This window comes from Artemia sp. Qi Xiang Cuo, chromosome 13, assembly GCF_049724085.1.
Source record: "Artemia sp. Qi Xiang Cuo chromosome 13, ASM4972408v1, whole genome shotgun sequence".
Taxonomy (NCBI): Eukaryota; Metazoa; Arthropoda; class Branchiopoda; order Anostraca; family Artemiidae; genus Artemia; species Artemia sp. Qi Xiang Cuo.
In genome coordinates, this window is record NC_142806.1 from 71,689,688 (window position 1) to 71,705,907 (window position 16,220).

At 33.6% G+C, this 16,220-nt stretch overlaps 1 protein-coding gene across 1 annotated transcript in view; it reads right to left on the reverse strand.

Moving 5' to 3' along the window:
• Positions 1–16,220, reverse strand: part of LOC148945622 (bromodomain-containing protein 3-like) — a 193,430-nt gene that overhangs the window by 82,919 nt on the left and 94,291 nt on the right. Inside the window, exons 9-10 of the mRNA XM_089098755.1 lie at positions 12,215–12,418; positions 5,452–5,629 (exon numbers count right to left, since the gene is read on the reverse strand). Of these exons, the coding sequence (XP_088954881.1) occupies positions 5,452–5,629; positions 12,215–12,418 (382 nt within the window). The remainder of the gene's footprint in view (positions 1–5,451; positions 5,630–12,214; positions 12,419–16,220) is intronic.

Consider the following 16,220-nt stretch of genomic DNA (forward strand, 5'->3'; position numbering starts at 1 on the left):
CCCTTAGGCCCTTAGCAAATGATGACATAAAGTGAAAAAAGTAAAATAACACGTAAAAAATCAGTTTAGCGCAACGGCAGTAAGGATATAGTGAGTGAAACTAAAAATAAAAACAAAAACAATTTAAATCAGATGCAACAGCATTTGAGAAGCAACAATGTTGCACTTGACAATGCAACAGCATGATAAAAGCAAACGCCAGCATATAGTGAACAAAATTAAAACATTGCGAATGAAAAACAGTTAAGTGCAAAATATTTCTCAACATATATTTACTTAGAAATGAACATATATTTACTTAGTTTTGCCCCTGAATGGGCAAAAGTGTAAAAAAAGGCTACAATATAAAATATAAACAATAAAAGAAAATGATGGAATAAGGAAAGTTTAAAGACATAGAACTGTATAAGATAATTGAATATTTTAGCTATATGTCTGTATAAATTTAATAAATAAATGCATTATTCTGAGTAGAAAAATACTAAAGTTGGATTATCAGTTAAAATTGCTTCAATGTTAAGTACTATTTTTCTTTCTTCTGTATAGTTATATGTTTGAGACTTATGTCCTGTTTTTAAGCATCAAGAAACAAAGGAATATTAAAAAATAATAACTAATAATAATATAACAAAATGCAGAACAATCTACACAGCAACAAAAAAAGAAAACAGAAAACTTGAAAACAAATTCACAAAACAAAACAAATATATTATATAGCACTTTAATAAGATAGCCCATAAAATTTATGGCTCGGACCAAGCGAACCTCTAAATATATTCCATCTTTCAATGTGAGAGGATCAGTAGCTCCGTATTTTGTTGTTACTCGCAAATTTCTGCCCCAACGTTAGAGGTTAAGAAGGTACTTCCGCGGTCTAACGAAAAACATTTTCTCTATGGTTCTACCAACTATTGGTACGCTAAACGCCTCTTTTGCCGGCTATTTTTCCGATTTCTTTCTTTATTGCAATTATTTTTAGCTTCAGAATTTAACTACCTCCTTTTCTGAAACATGAAGCATTCCACAATAGGATCTATTTGAAAAATCTAACGATAGAATTAGATGGCGATATCAACAGAACAGGGAAATTTTAGACGATTGTCACTTAAATTTGTTGTTTTAACCATTTACTGCCAATTTATTACTTTGATAGTTTACTGGCTTCCCCTAGTTTTTAGGTCTTGTCTCTGATTATTCTATACACCATCTTCGTAATTCAGGCAGCATTCAAATCCTCAGAACGTGCCCTAGCCATCTCAATCTTTTCTGATTATAGCCCTAGACAGCGGGATTGAACCACACTTTTTGTACAGCCTACTGTTTGAAACACGGTTAGTCAGCTGGGTACCCAAAACAATCCATAGACAATTTATCTGGAAAACGTTTAGCAAATCTTCCTCTGTTTTGTCAGAGCGCCAATGCTTTAGGCCTATATTTGACCACTGGCATTACTGTAGCCACCGTAGCCACCTATATTTAGCCACTGACATTACTGTAGGTTCTAATATTCTAATCTTGGTGCGCAGACTTATCATTCAGGTCGCACTTTAATTCCATGACTGCCCCCTTATGAGCCCTAAAACGGAGAAAAAACCCGCCACATAGACTCCAAATAATTTCTCTTTGAGTGGCATTAAATTCAAACGAAAACACGTAATTGCGATGGTCCAGAATCTTAAAAGATTTAGTCCTTCCATTGGAGGTAACGCTCAAGTGTTGCCTCGGGCTGTTGAAACACATATCGTTTTTAATAAAGCGCAAATGACGCTCAAAGTGTTTGGAAGACTTGAGAGGTGAGTAGGAATAGGACAACGTTTAGTTTTAGGCCTTGATTAGGCTTGTAAATTTATTTTATTTTTTGCTTTACTGGTAATTTATGACAATAAACAACACATTGTTCGAAATACAAATTGTTTTCAGCAATGCAGTAATTGCGCTATAGGCCAAGGCCGTATCCAGGAGGTGGATTGTTTGTCTGACTCGTAAAAACATATCAAAATGAATATAAATATATTTTTGATGCGACTTGAAAGTTTTTTTTTATATCCCCCCCCCCCCCCGAAAAATAAATCTTGGATACGTTCTTGCCATAGGCTATATAGCTTTCTCGCCAATACCCAAAACAATTTCATAATTTCAAAACAACCCAAGCAAAATCTTAGAAAAATGCAGTTATCAAATACGAATAGACATAAGATGGGTGAAAATAGACAAAAGTAATGAGAACCCACGGTACAGCAAACTTTTGTATATTAATCTATCTAGCCCTATCAGGGCAGGCTTGGATATAATACTGATATCAGTGACTTTGTTTTCGGAAAGGGCATTGAATGAGGAATTATATAGTATATTTCTTCTTGCTGATTTCTGCCTTAGAAATAGAATGTCCTATAATTATGTCCGTGACGAAACATGTTTATTTTGGTTTCCTTAGTACTCTAAGGATCAAAAAATATGATTTAATTTCAAGTTTTACGGCAGACGTGGCGACCTCCATTTTATACGATTGTCGTAAAATTGCACGTTTCAGAAGAAGCATATACCTTAAGATATAACAATTAATTACAGCTACTAAAGCTTAAATTTTTAAATAAATTTAACGAAAAAAAATATGCATGTTATTAAATAACTTAATTAAGTTCGTCAAAAGCAGGTTGTCTTATATCCAAATCAAAAGAATTTAAGTTGTTTCAGTGCAAATTCCAAAAGATTCACTGTCCAGGGTACTTTAAAAATAAGTTAAATATACTTTTTCAACATCAGCATTAGCCTATTCATTGACGAGGACCGTTGTTAAATCTAAATAACTAATTTCACTAAATTTTCATCAAACAAATTTGGCAATATTGGCAATAAATTTGGCAAATTGGCCAAATTGGCAAATTTGGCAAACAAATTTGGCAATAAATTTTCAGTGAAACAAATTAGGCAATATTGATTGCCTAATTTGTTTCACTGACGAACATTAATGAATATTATATAGCAAGATCTTTGTGTCAAATCGTTAGGCGTCAAATCTATACATCACAGCGTCAGAACGAAACGTCAAAACGCGGAACGCGTAAAAAAAAAAACCCATATGTGATTTATTGGAATTTGTTCAATTTAATACTTTTATAAGATTTAATGGGAATTTATATAAACAAACTGTTGGTATTCCTATGGGTGGGAATGAGAGTCCATTCATAGCGGACCTGTTTTTAAGTCAATTAGAATACGAATATATGATAAATAAAAATAGCCCAAGCAATGTAAAATATAACCTTTCAAATGATAAAAGATATATGGACGATCTCTTAGTAATAAATTGTGCAGAGTTTATTGAGATTTCAAAAACTGTTTATCCGCGAGAGTTAATTCTGGAGCCTAGCTATGGGATGGGACACTCCGACCATTTCTCAGTTTTAAATAATGATATTTAAAATAATAATCAATTATTTTTAAAATATATAATAAAACAGATGATTTTAATTTTGAAGTAATTAATTTTATATTCCTTGAAAGTAATATACATTCAAATATCACTTATTCAGCTTATTATTCCCAATTATTTAGGTATACAAAAATATGCAGTAATTACACAGATTTTAAAAATTGATGTAAAAAGCTGACCGAAAAACTGATCTCAGGAGGTTTTTCTGCCAAAAAAATTAGTTGGCAATTCAAAAAATATTGTTTTATGTATCATGAACTTTTAAGTAAATAAACATAGAAACTGTAATAAAATACTGAATAAGATTTTAATATAATTTCTCCTTCTTTTTTCTTTTTTCGAGTTTTTAATTTTTAGATTGTTTTCCAACAAGATTGAGGATCTTAAATCTTTAATTGCTTCCAAATACCAGTGAAAGACAAATCTGGACCAGTGTTCATTTGTTCCAGGATGGTCTCTGCTCACTGGCCTCTGGAATTTTACTAAGAAAACATTGGAACACTTTTTTTTATGTAATTTTTAACAGCTCGACTAGTATGCATGTATTTCACAAGTTTTACCTGACATAGGGATACCATATAGATCTTATGGTAGAGGCTCCACTGTGCCGGGTAAACAAAGTAAAGCCTCGAAACCCGTTAAGGCAGGTGGTATTTCTTCTGATGAGCCCTAAATGGAAGGTTCTACTTGGAAATATTTCGCTAGATTTAAATTGCTTTTGCTTGTAAATTTACAACGACTTACATTTATTGATGAAGACTTTGCATGGATTTGGACATTTCTATTTGGTTAATGGTTCGGTTATACTATTTGGTCATAGGTAGTTGTATAGATGGGTAAGGTGAAAGCCCCGTTCAAGTGCACATTTGTCTCAATTGCTGTATTAGGACGACAGTTTTTTTTTTTCGCCAAGTAATTACCTCTTAAACATAATAATGAAATAAGCGTATCTGGTAATTATTTATATCCAATTCATAAAAATTCTCATAAAATGTCAAAATCATAAAAGACCGTATAATAAAGTAAAATGAAAGTAAATGACACAAAAATGACGAAAATTAGTTTAGCTTCATTCATTAGATCTTTATATCAAAATGTCAAGCGTCTAGTCTGTACATGACAACGTCAAAACATCAAAACCTTCAAAACATCCAAAAAATCATCAAATTTAACTAATTAGTTTTGCTCATTTATTTCCATGAAAATGAGAGTAAACGAGACCTATAATAAAGTGAAATGATAGTAAATGAGACAAAATGACGAAAATTAATTTATATTCATTCATTAGACCTTTACATCAAAATGTCAAGCTTTAAATCTGTACATGACAACGTCAAAATATCAAAAAGTTCAAAACTTCAAAAAAATCATCAAATTCATCAAATTTAACTAATTAGTTCTGCTCATTTATTTCCATGAAAATGAGAGTAAACAAGACCTCTAATAAAGTAAAATGATAGTAAATGAGACAAAATGACGAAAATTAATTTATATTCATTCATTAGATCTTTATATCAAAATGTCAAGCGTCAAATCTGTACATGACAACGTCAAACCTTCAAAACGTTCAAAACATAAAAAAAATCATCAAATTCATCTAACTTAACTAATTAGTTTTGTTCATTTATTTCCATGAAAATAAGAATAAACGAGACGCGTAACAAAGTAAAATGACAGTAAACGAGACAAAAATGTTAAAAATTAATTTATATTATTTCATAAGATCTTTATATCAAAATGTCAAGCGTCAAATCTGTACATCACAACGTCAAAACATCAAAACGTCAAAAAATCATCAAATTTATCAAATTTAACTAATTTGTTTTTCACATTTATTTCCATGAAAATGAGATTAAACGAGACATTTAATAAAGTAAAATGATAGTAAATGAGACAGAATGACGAGAATTATTTTATATTAATACATAAGATATTTGCATCAAAATGTCAAGGTCAAATCAGTACAGCGCAACGTCCAAAAACCGTCAAAACGCCGAGAATTGGCCAAATAAGAGTACCTGGTAGTTTATTTATATCCAAACTGAGCTGTCGTTTCTCATCATATGACATAGGTTTTGCCATATCTTCATCTTCCGAATCCGGTGCAGTGCCAACCATTTTCTTCTTTCCACCACCTGTGCCTCTTGGTCTGCTTTTCCCTGTTCCGTTTGTGCTACCACTTTGAGCTTTTGGCAACTGAAATAAAATAAAACACAAATCAGGCAACGCTGGACTAGCATTTAATTTTTAGGATTTTTCCACACTATACTGTAGGACTTTACCTACTAACCTAACTTGAAGTACCAAAAACATCAAAATAACAACATTGCTACCCCTGGGCCCATCTTAAGCCTATTTATACCTGAACTTAAAACTGAACTGAATTTTCAAGACTTTGTCTCTTGGTTATTTTAAAATTATGAGGTTTCAAGGGCAGCATCATATTTTTGTATGTGTTGCCACATTTAATTGTAAATTTGAATAAGCAAAATCAATTGAATTTGATAATGCTCATTATCCGTCAAAATTTAAAAATTGGCAATCAGTTGATTTTCAAAGACAACTATACTTTCAAGGAAACTAATTCAGTAATGAATCAGAGTTCAAATTGTATACATCTGGCTTAAATCGAATATTTTATGAATTTATTTAATCAGTAAGCTCTTTATACCTCAGAAATTGTGAAATATTTCAAAGTTCTGCTATAAGCCTGTTTTTGTAATAATATCCGGTCAATTTGAACTCTTATTTTGGATATTGTACTCAGCTCTCCTGGATTATTAATGACGCTAACCTCGTCCCGCCCTAAGACTTCTCTCTTTCTGTGTCCAATCGTTTCATTTTACTTCGCAGGCGAGAAACTGATTTGGAATGTACTGTTAAATCTCTTTTTTCGAAAAAAAAAAAAAAAAAGCGGGGATTGCTTACATTGATTTTGCGAAAACTGCTTGTGAATTTTTTGCCACTGATTTGATACTTGAAGCCAAGAAATTGTTATGAACCGAAGCTGCCGTTTCTACAAGTGCTACAGTTAGACAAAAGATGACTGATAATAGCAGAGATATGATTAGATGTCTTGATCTCTGTGATGAGCGTAAAGTGGTCCTACCCCGTTTTGTCATTTTTGAACCTGATGAGGTGCCTATAGTGCCCGGTGAAACAACTGCTAAACTTACTCGAAAAGTCAGTGAGTTATACTTAAATTTTAATTTAACTATTATTTAACTTTAATTTAACTTTTAATTTAATTTAACTTTTAACTTAACTAGTTGATTCAGGGCTAATATTGGTTTGTCGCATAACGGCTCGTCCCAGGCTTCAAATCCAACCTATGCAGTAGTCTTGAAGAAGCCACTCAAAGATCTTGACGATACCGTATCGCAAAAAGACTTTCTTAGTAAAATTTGTGGCAATGTGGCAATAGAGTATTGAATGAATGTAAGGATGATTGGCGGCTTATTTTGTCTGATAAAGATGCTGCTCAGTCAGTATCACACACTCTCAACGATCATGATTAATCTTCGAATGCCAAAGTGAAAAGCCCATCATATTTTGGAATTGTTCGCCAGACCCCTGAAAACCTTACATCTGATGATCTTATTCAGCTAGTTACAAACTGCTCTGAAGCTAAGCAGCTAGTTAGAACGCGCTCCTTTTTGCTGAAATTTGCTGAAAAGGCACATCTCGAACAAGCCTCTCTTGAAAGTTTATTGGTTGGATATGAGCACCTACCTATTAGCAAGATCAAGATTCGGCCTATGCAATGTTATAACTGTCAACAATTCGGTCACGTCTCAAAATCGTCTAAGAATCCTCCCAAAAGTGCAAGATGTTCTGGTGATCATCCAAAAGCTAAAGACAATCTGTGCAAGAAACCTATGAAATGCAGCCTATGTGGCTCAGCTGACCATCCTTTATACATGTTTAAGTGTCCAGTCGCACAGACTATAATTAATAAATGACTGATTCTGCGATCCCAATTTTTCATGGAATATTAATGGTAGTGTTTTAGCGAAGAGACCTCTTCTCGAAAAATTCATTAAACATGAAATAAGTTTTAAACTTTTTTTTGTTTTATGTTCTATCTTTGCCTTATCGTTTCTGTTTTGTTTGTTTAAAAAATGGGGCTATTCCAAGCTGGGGGGTAGGTGATGAATCCTAGCTTAATGGTAATTCGAATTTGTTTGACTTTAGCTCCGGTGACATCCTCTCCTTGGGTGAGTGGTTACTTCAGCTTCAAAATAATCCAACTGATGTTCTTAGTCTAATAAATAATTCAATAGGCCAGTATAATAAATTTACATCAAATCCCCATTTTTCAGCTGTTAGTAAGTATATTTTGGATTTAGACGAAGTTTCCAAACGAAGTGGTAGTTTTTCTGTGCCTCACCTAAATGTTTATTTGCTAAATGTTATTTGCTCTTCATTTGATGAGTTAAAACAAATAGTACGTAGTGGCCACCCCTATTTTTATTGGTCTCTGTAAGACTTTCCTCGATTCGAAAACTGAATCTTTATTGCATCTCCCTGGGTATAAGATGGAGCATTTGAGCCGTAGTGGGATGGCTAAAGGTGACCTTGCTGTTTATGTTTGGAATATCTTCAGTACTCTGTAAGACATGACCTGCCAAGGAATGAAGAAGGGATTTTCGAATCCATGTGTATTGAGATTAAAGCCCAAACTAAACCTCTGCTTGTTGGTAATATATACCGGTCTCTTAGTGGGTCTGTTGCCTCTTTCCTTAAGATTCTTGATGAGGTTTTGGAAGCAATCCATCAACATTCATGCGAACTTGTCATTATGAGTGACTTCAATATTAATTTGTGAGACCAGAGGTCATCTTCTTCCTTGGATTTTCTCTCAGCTATGTTTGCTTGTGGCATACTACCTTCACCATGTAATTAAACTCGCACAAATGATACTACTACTTCTTTGCTTGATAATGTTTTTACACCGTTGACTTTGATGCAAAATCTGTATTGATGAGTGATACCTCAGACCTTTTACCTTTTTTTCCGTTTATAGTTTTCTGACTCCTTACCTAGGAGCCACCAGGGAGCTCGTTTTTCGTCTTTAAAATTTAATGATCAGGAGTTGGCTCTTCTTAGATCGCGGTTGGCAGATCATTCGTGGGGTATTTTTGAAAATGATTCTGATGTAGATTCACTTTTTAATTCTTTTTATGACTCTTTGAAAAAAAAATTATATTGGATACTTGTTATGCATCCCAGTTGAATCCGGGATCAAAGAGAACAACCCCTTTGAATCCTTGGATGACTCTTGGCCTCCTTAGCAAAAGGAGAAAAAAAAACCTTTGGAAGGCTTACAGGTCCTCTAAGCCATCTTCGCGCGATTATCAACTTCAAATTTTAAAGCTTATAGGCTTATGCGGTAAAGACATTAAGAAAACATGGCAAGTAATCAACTGAGGCCATCAATATGTCAGGCAATCAATATGAGGCCATCTTCTCGGCCCCCTTCTGTCCCTTCAATTGTTTTGATTGATGGTAAAATCGTAGAAGGTGAGCTGAAAGTGCAAGACGCGCTTACTTCTTACTTTGCTAATATCGGAAAAACTACCTCTGTAAGTTCTTCTTCTTCCCTAAATATTTTTAAGCCTTATTTTGGGCATCCATGTCTTAAATCAATGGCTTTGGAGCCTATCTATGAAGTTGAAATAGCCAGAATTGTTAATGGTTTGGAGGGTTCTTCATCTTCTAACCCAGACTGTATTTCTACTAATAAGGTTGTCAAGCTAATTCTTCCTGTCATCGTTTCTTCTCTCACGAGACTTGTCTTTTGAAAAGGGTGTCTTCCCAAGTGCTTTAAAGCGTGCAAGTGTTATTATACTTTCAAAAGGTGGATCACGGAATGATTCTGCTAGTTATCGTCTTATATCTCTCTTATCAGTGTTTAGTGACATTTTTGAAAAAGCTATGCTTTCTCGACTTCTTGATTTTCTTAATTCAAAGCATTTTTTTCATGATTCCCAGTTTGGTTTTAGGGCAAAGCACTCAACTGAGCGTGCATGTGTGAATCTTTTGAATTATATACATACATTTCTTGACTCTGGTCTGATACCTGCTGCTCTTTTTCTCGATGTACGAAAAGCATTTGATTCAAAAACACACAAGATTCCATATTCCATATTGGAATACGAGGGAGTACTTATTCTTAGTTTCTATCATATTTATCTGGTCGAGTTATCTGAGTTGATCCTCTCTTCTCCAAACCGACTTAAATAGAATTTGGTGTTCCACAAGGATTCGTGATTGGGCCGATATTCCTTTAAATTTACGTTAATGGCCTTATAAATGCGGTTAAAAATCTAAAACCTACCACTTGCTGTCGTCTTTGTCAACCTGCAACTGTCACTAATTGTGACAAGAGTTCGTCTTTCTCTGATACACTTATAGCTTCTGCTGATGACAGTACTCTTGGCATAGCCGGTAAAACTGAGTCCGATCTCTGTTCAAACATGATTGCCCTTTTTGAAAGAGTTACTCAGTGGTTCGATGTTAATTATCTTGCCTTAAATATTGGAAAGTCATTTTTTCTTATTTTCTCAAGAGTTTCAAGGGCTTGTTCTGGTTTAAATGAAATACATGTATCCAGAGGTTCCCTTAATAGGCCTAGGGACGTTGCGTTCGATTTCTAGGCATCTTCCTTGATGAAAATCTCTCCTTCAAGCCTCATATTGGCCTCACTAAAAAGTCTCCAGAAGCCTCGGGATCCTTAAAAAACTGAAACATATTTTCCCAGGGTCAATTCTTAGACTCCTATTCTACAACCCAGTTCAGCCTTTGGATGTCAACTCTTCCCTTAACACTGAAGCCACTTTCAAAACTATATGATAAAGCAAAGACTATTATAGAGGATACTAACTGTTCCCTACTTAAACCCTTGCTTGACTTGAGATCTTTCTATTTTCTGTCGTGTGCTTCTTTTATTTTTTTTAAGGTTATATTGGCCAGCTTCCTGCTGCCCAATGTAATAATATATTTTATTCCGAGCAATTGACTTATTTTTTTCTGCACTTCCAATAATTTACAAATACCTTATAATCCGCCAAAACGGTCTGAGTTTAGCCCTCTGATAGCTTGTAATATGATTGGAACACTCTCCCGGAGTCTGCGCGGGGCTGCCACTCGTTTGGTATCTTCAAAAAGTGTGTTAGAGATTTTCTTGCAAATAATATATTTTTTCCCCGGTTCTCCGATGAACTGATGTCCCCGGATTGGCTCTGTACTTTATTTGTGTGGGTGGAATCATATATTAATCCCTTGCCTAGCTTGGATTTTTTTTTTTTGGGGGGGGGGGGTATTATTTGGGTTGGCGATGTGAGTTTATCATTTAATAAATGTTTGATGAATGTATTTGTTTATTTTTTTTATATTTTTTCCTCCCCTGTTTTTTCCTGCCCATAGAGCCTTACGGGGGAGAATATGTTGAAGAATTTGTTATTTTTATGGGTAATTTACCGCTGAGTTTGGTATTCAGTGATATATTTCTCGTTTTGTCTTTTTTCAATAAATTCAATTCAACTCTATATATTCAAAAACAGCTAAATCTTATTAAGCTCTTTTACGTTATATGTTTTTAGCTTATTTCAGTGATTTTTACGTATGATTTTATGGTTCTTTCAAACAACACTTGCCCACTTGGGTCAGTACCAAGGATGTTAAAATAAAGACGTGTTTTTGCTCCCTGAACCCATCTTAGATCTTTTCGTGCCTGAAAATCAAGATTTTCTGAGATTCTTCATTTATTTATTTCAAGATTATGAAGTTTCTAGGGTAGTATCATAGTATCATATTTTCATGATTATTGCCACTTTGAATCGTGGAAAAAAAGTAGCTAACAATGCTTTTAACAATGCTTTTTGTCCTTCAAAACTCATAACCATGAAAAAAGTGGTATTTCTTTGCCAACGTCACCACTCCCACTGCAAATCTCATGTCACTCCACAATGTACAGCAAGAGTCACGCTCGATAGGGTCTTATGTCCCCGCAGATGTTACCCGGCCCGTTCCCCTGGTAGTGGGTTCCCTAGATAATTGAGAAGGATAGTGAGAAACCCGTTAATCTATTCGTGCGCGTCACTAGCGACGAGTGACTCCCCTGTCCGGAATAACTTGGCTGTTGAATAACTCCCCTGTCCTGAATAACATTATGGCACTGACTAGTTTTGAAACTTCGACGAACACTAAACATTAGAAAACTAGCTTTTTCAACTAAAATTTTTTTTTAATTCAATTTTTATCAGCAGGGGGCATGTGATAGAGGCAGGTGCATTTCATACCATTGAAAAGAAAAATGTAGTCGCTGAAACGTAGATAATTCTGCTCCGTAGTATCCTTAGATGGTTATATACCCAACGGATAGAATATTCCTAGCCCCCACCATATATTTTGTTCCAGTTAAATCCGATGTTTTCTTCCAGAAGGAAAATGTTTTCATCAGTGTAAAAACTGTGTTGGACTTTTGCCTATTTAAAACCTATACTATATGTTTTAAATTCCAGGTTGACAAGCTACTGTATTTACACGATAGGACGGGGAAGTACGCGAGGGGGGTCCATGGACCTAGACCCACCCAATTTACACAGTTTTCTTAAATTTCAAGGCACTTCTTATCCAAACTATCAAATTAATTCTTTTATTAATACACCCACAATATTTTTTTTCTTTAATGTTAGCTCTTTTACCCGATAAAAATTCCTGCAAGCGTGCCTGTGTTGGGCACCGTTTGAACTAACCTGAACTAACCAAAAGTCTTACCTTGGGTATTGGAGGTTTTTGTTCTTTTGGCAGGTCCAACGACGGTTTTACTTCAGTGGGGAGGGGCGTAGACAGGGCCGCGGGCTCAGGTCTTAGCGGGACAAAAGCTTCTGCTTTATGAGCCTGTCTTTCTTTGCGCTTGTGAGCTTTTCTCTGTCGTGATTGTTCAGCCAAGGCTTTTATTTGGTCTTGGATGATCCGAAGCTATAAAAGTGAGAAGTTAAACCTTGCAGTTTTGTGATTGATTTTTTAATAATTCTAATTAATTTTAGTTATCTTTAATTACTGTATTCAATTTCATTTAAATATTTTGTATATTTAATTTCAAACAAATTTATTAGATTTGCTTTTAATTTTTATAAATTCATTCATTTTCGTTTTCAGCCACAGATCTTTTTCGGCCTTGAATGATCCTCGGTAATAAGCAACTGAAACCTGAATTATATGATTGACTATGATTAATCTTGAAATGATTATTAATACATTTAGTAGTTTTAATTATTATGCTGAACTTAAATTTCATTTTAATACAACTTATTTTTATAAATTTTACTTTATTTAATGAAATTTTCATTAGAATTACTTAATTCTCATGATTTTTTAGTCAGAGTATTTAAATGCAGTAATATAATTATTTATGTTTAGTGACTAGTGTTATACTTAATGATTTTAGACATCTTATTTAACTTCAACTTTATATAAATATTAAACTTATCTAGTTTGATTTTAATCATAATTTTAATTTAAATTAATCAACTTTCGTAATTGCTCAGCCAGAGCTTTTATTTGGTAAAAAGAACAAAAAAGAGAACTTAAATGCAGTAAATTTTTATGTTTAAATGATTTTTAATTATTTTATTTAGTCTAAATGCATACTGTTAAAATTTTTAATTAGCTTAATTTTATTTCACTTCGAATTTTATTCGATTTTCATAAATTTAATTCCCATTTAGGTCACCTAATTTTCATTGTTGTTGAGCCAGAGCTTATATTTGTTCTTGTATAATCAGCAGCTTAAAAATAAGAATTTAAGTGCAGTAACTTCTCACTTAAATCAGTAATTTTAACTCAGTAATTTTTGTATGATTTATTTAATTTACATTTAATTTGATCAAAATTGTTAATTTGTTTAATTATATTTAACTTAATTTGCATTTGAATTAATGAATTTTTTTATTGATAGCCGGAGCTTTTATTTGGTTTAGTAAAATCCACGGCTGCAAAAAATGGGAACTTAAACGCAGTAATTTCTTGTGATCAACTTTCAACGAATTTTATCATAGTTAGTACTTTTCATTGTTTTATTTACTTCAAATTTAATTTTGATGGGATTTTTAATTTATGTAGTTTTATTTTATTTGTAATCTTATTTGATTTCATAAGTTGAATTTCATTTGAATTAACTTTAATTTTCGTTGTTATCATGTCAAAGCTTTTATTTGGTATTGTAGGATCTACAAAAAATAAGAATTTAAACACATCATTCGTTGTTATTAATTTTTTAATGCTTATTATGAGATGCAATGATTCTATATAATTTGAGCTGAATTTAAACCTTAAACTATTTTGTGTTAATGACCAAGATGAGTAATAAGTTAATGAGTTATGTAGACTCGGTCGAGCCCGAGGGCCTCGACCGAGTTCGTTGATTTTGAATTGAAGTTATCAAGTATTTTGCAGTAGGTTGCATCAAGACATGGCTAATTGTAGACAGAGATATTACTCATTAACATAACTCATATATCTTTGAATTGAAGTTATCAAGTATTTTGGAGTAGGTTGCATACATAGGTTGCATCAAGACATGGCTAATTGTAGACAGAGAAAAGCCAAGGCAGATAGTCCAATTAATTGAGTAGTTTTAGTTATTTGTGCATATTGTTACGTTAATCAATTTGTCTCTCAAATTGTATTTTTCAACCCATTTACTGTCTTAGCTTGGTTCCGTTAATTGTGTTTAATTCACTAAGAGTTAGTAAATTTCACAAATATTTGACAGAATCACGAATATTCCTCTTAAGTCTTGAGAATGCCTATTTTTGGACATTTATCAAGAATTCTGAAAAAAATTTGAGAAGCAAAATCATAAAGGATATAGCTATTTCAAGGAATAAGGATATGGAAGGGTGGAAGAAGCTAGTGTTCCCATATTTCCCAATGTTTTGAGAATAATCTACGAGTTTAGTTTTTACACTTTTTCAAATTGATCCCTTATACGATCCCCTTTATGTCTTGATTAGGCCAATCAATGTGCAGAATTGTGTCACACTTTTTAAGTTGTGCAGCTATTTTTGGCACAAAAATTCCAACGGCAAATTTCGATTTGGTAAAGAAATTTTTTTTAGAAAATTCGGACAAAATTCGGACAGCAAAATCGAAAACATTAGAGATCTTTGACAAATACATAAATATATCATTATAAAATATACAAACTGGCGACTAGCGTTGCAAACTCGGCAAACATAGCTCAGCCAAGAGCAAATATGAACTATAAATCTTTAAATCTTCTGACTTTAATTATATATATATATATATATATATATATATATATATATATATATATATATATATATATATATATATATATATATATATATTGCACAAGCTATGTATTTATAAAGTCATGTATTACAAAGTCATATATATATATTATTTGAAAAAAACTACGTTTTCTACAGAGTTAAAGAAAAATTATTCCGTATATGAAAGGGGCTGTGCCCTCCTCAACGCCTCGCTCTTTACGCTAAAGTTTGATTTTCTCACAACTCTTTTTTTTAAACAATAAAAACTTTAGCGTAAAGAGCGAGGCGTTGAGGAGGGCACATCCCCTTTCATATACGGAATAATTTCTGATCGTTTTAAGATTTAATGTCGTTCCTTACTTTCACTTTAAAAAACTTTTTATATTTATTTACAGGCTGCGAAAGCGGGAGGCTTGGGGGGCGGCAGCCCCCCAACTGTGCCTCTTAATCCCTGTACGTTTTAAGGTTCGACCTTGTAACTCAGCCTCTTTAACTCTTTAGAAAATGTAGTTTTTTTCAAATAATTTCTGCACGTTTTTGTACAGTTTATTACTCAAGGGTCGACCTTGTAACTCAGCCTCTTTAACTCTTCAGAAAACGTAATTTTTTTCAAATAATTTAAAAAAGAAACTGAGTTTCTTTTTAAAGTTTAAATTCAGTATATCAAAAAATTTGCTCTGACAGTGAATCGAACCCGGGTTTTCCGCCTGACAGTCTGGAGTGTCAACCGCTAGACTAAACAGACACAACTGTAATTATTTTTTAGTAAATTGAAGCTATTTTCGACGCAAGCACATTCCCATGAAACTTGATATTTGGCTTTTGGAAAACAGGGAAGGGGTGATCAGATTGAGCTTAAATTTCTAGGATAAGCTCCCAGGCCCCAGGAAAGCTTATCCTCTAAATTTCAGCCCGATCAGACAACGTTAAAGGGGGTTGTGGTGGGAAAAATTAACATGGGCTAATATAGGAAAACAAGGTTTTTCGTAAATGTAAATACGGCGGATATTTTTTGCGGTCTGAAAATATCAAAAGGCCCTAACAGGTCAAATTCTGCTTCGAATGAGTTCTCATTCATCCGGATCCAGTGCCAACTGGGGCCTGTAGGCGTGGCTAAGAAAAAAAAAACTAATTTTAAGTGGCTGTATTTTGGTTTTTTGAAACCAGGGAAGAAGTGATCGGATTCAGCTGAAATTTCTAGAATAATCTACCGAGCCTTAGAAAAGCTTAACCTCTAAATTTCAGCCCAATCGGACAACGTTAAAGGGGGCTGTGGTGGGAGGGTCCAAACTTCCGGCCCAGTTTACCCTATGAAGATAAAGTCAGAGGAGGATTAAATTTTGCAAGTTTCTTAGTTTTAGCTTAGGCTACAAAATGCGATTACTGCCGTCTCTCTTTGACCTCTAGGACCTGAAATCACTTAACATTGTGGTGGGTCGCCTCTTTATAGAGGCACAAGTGTGCCTCCTTGATATATATATATA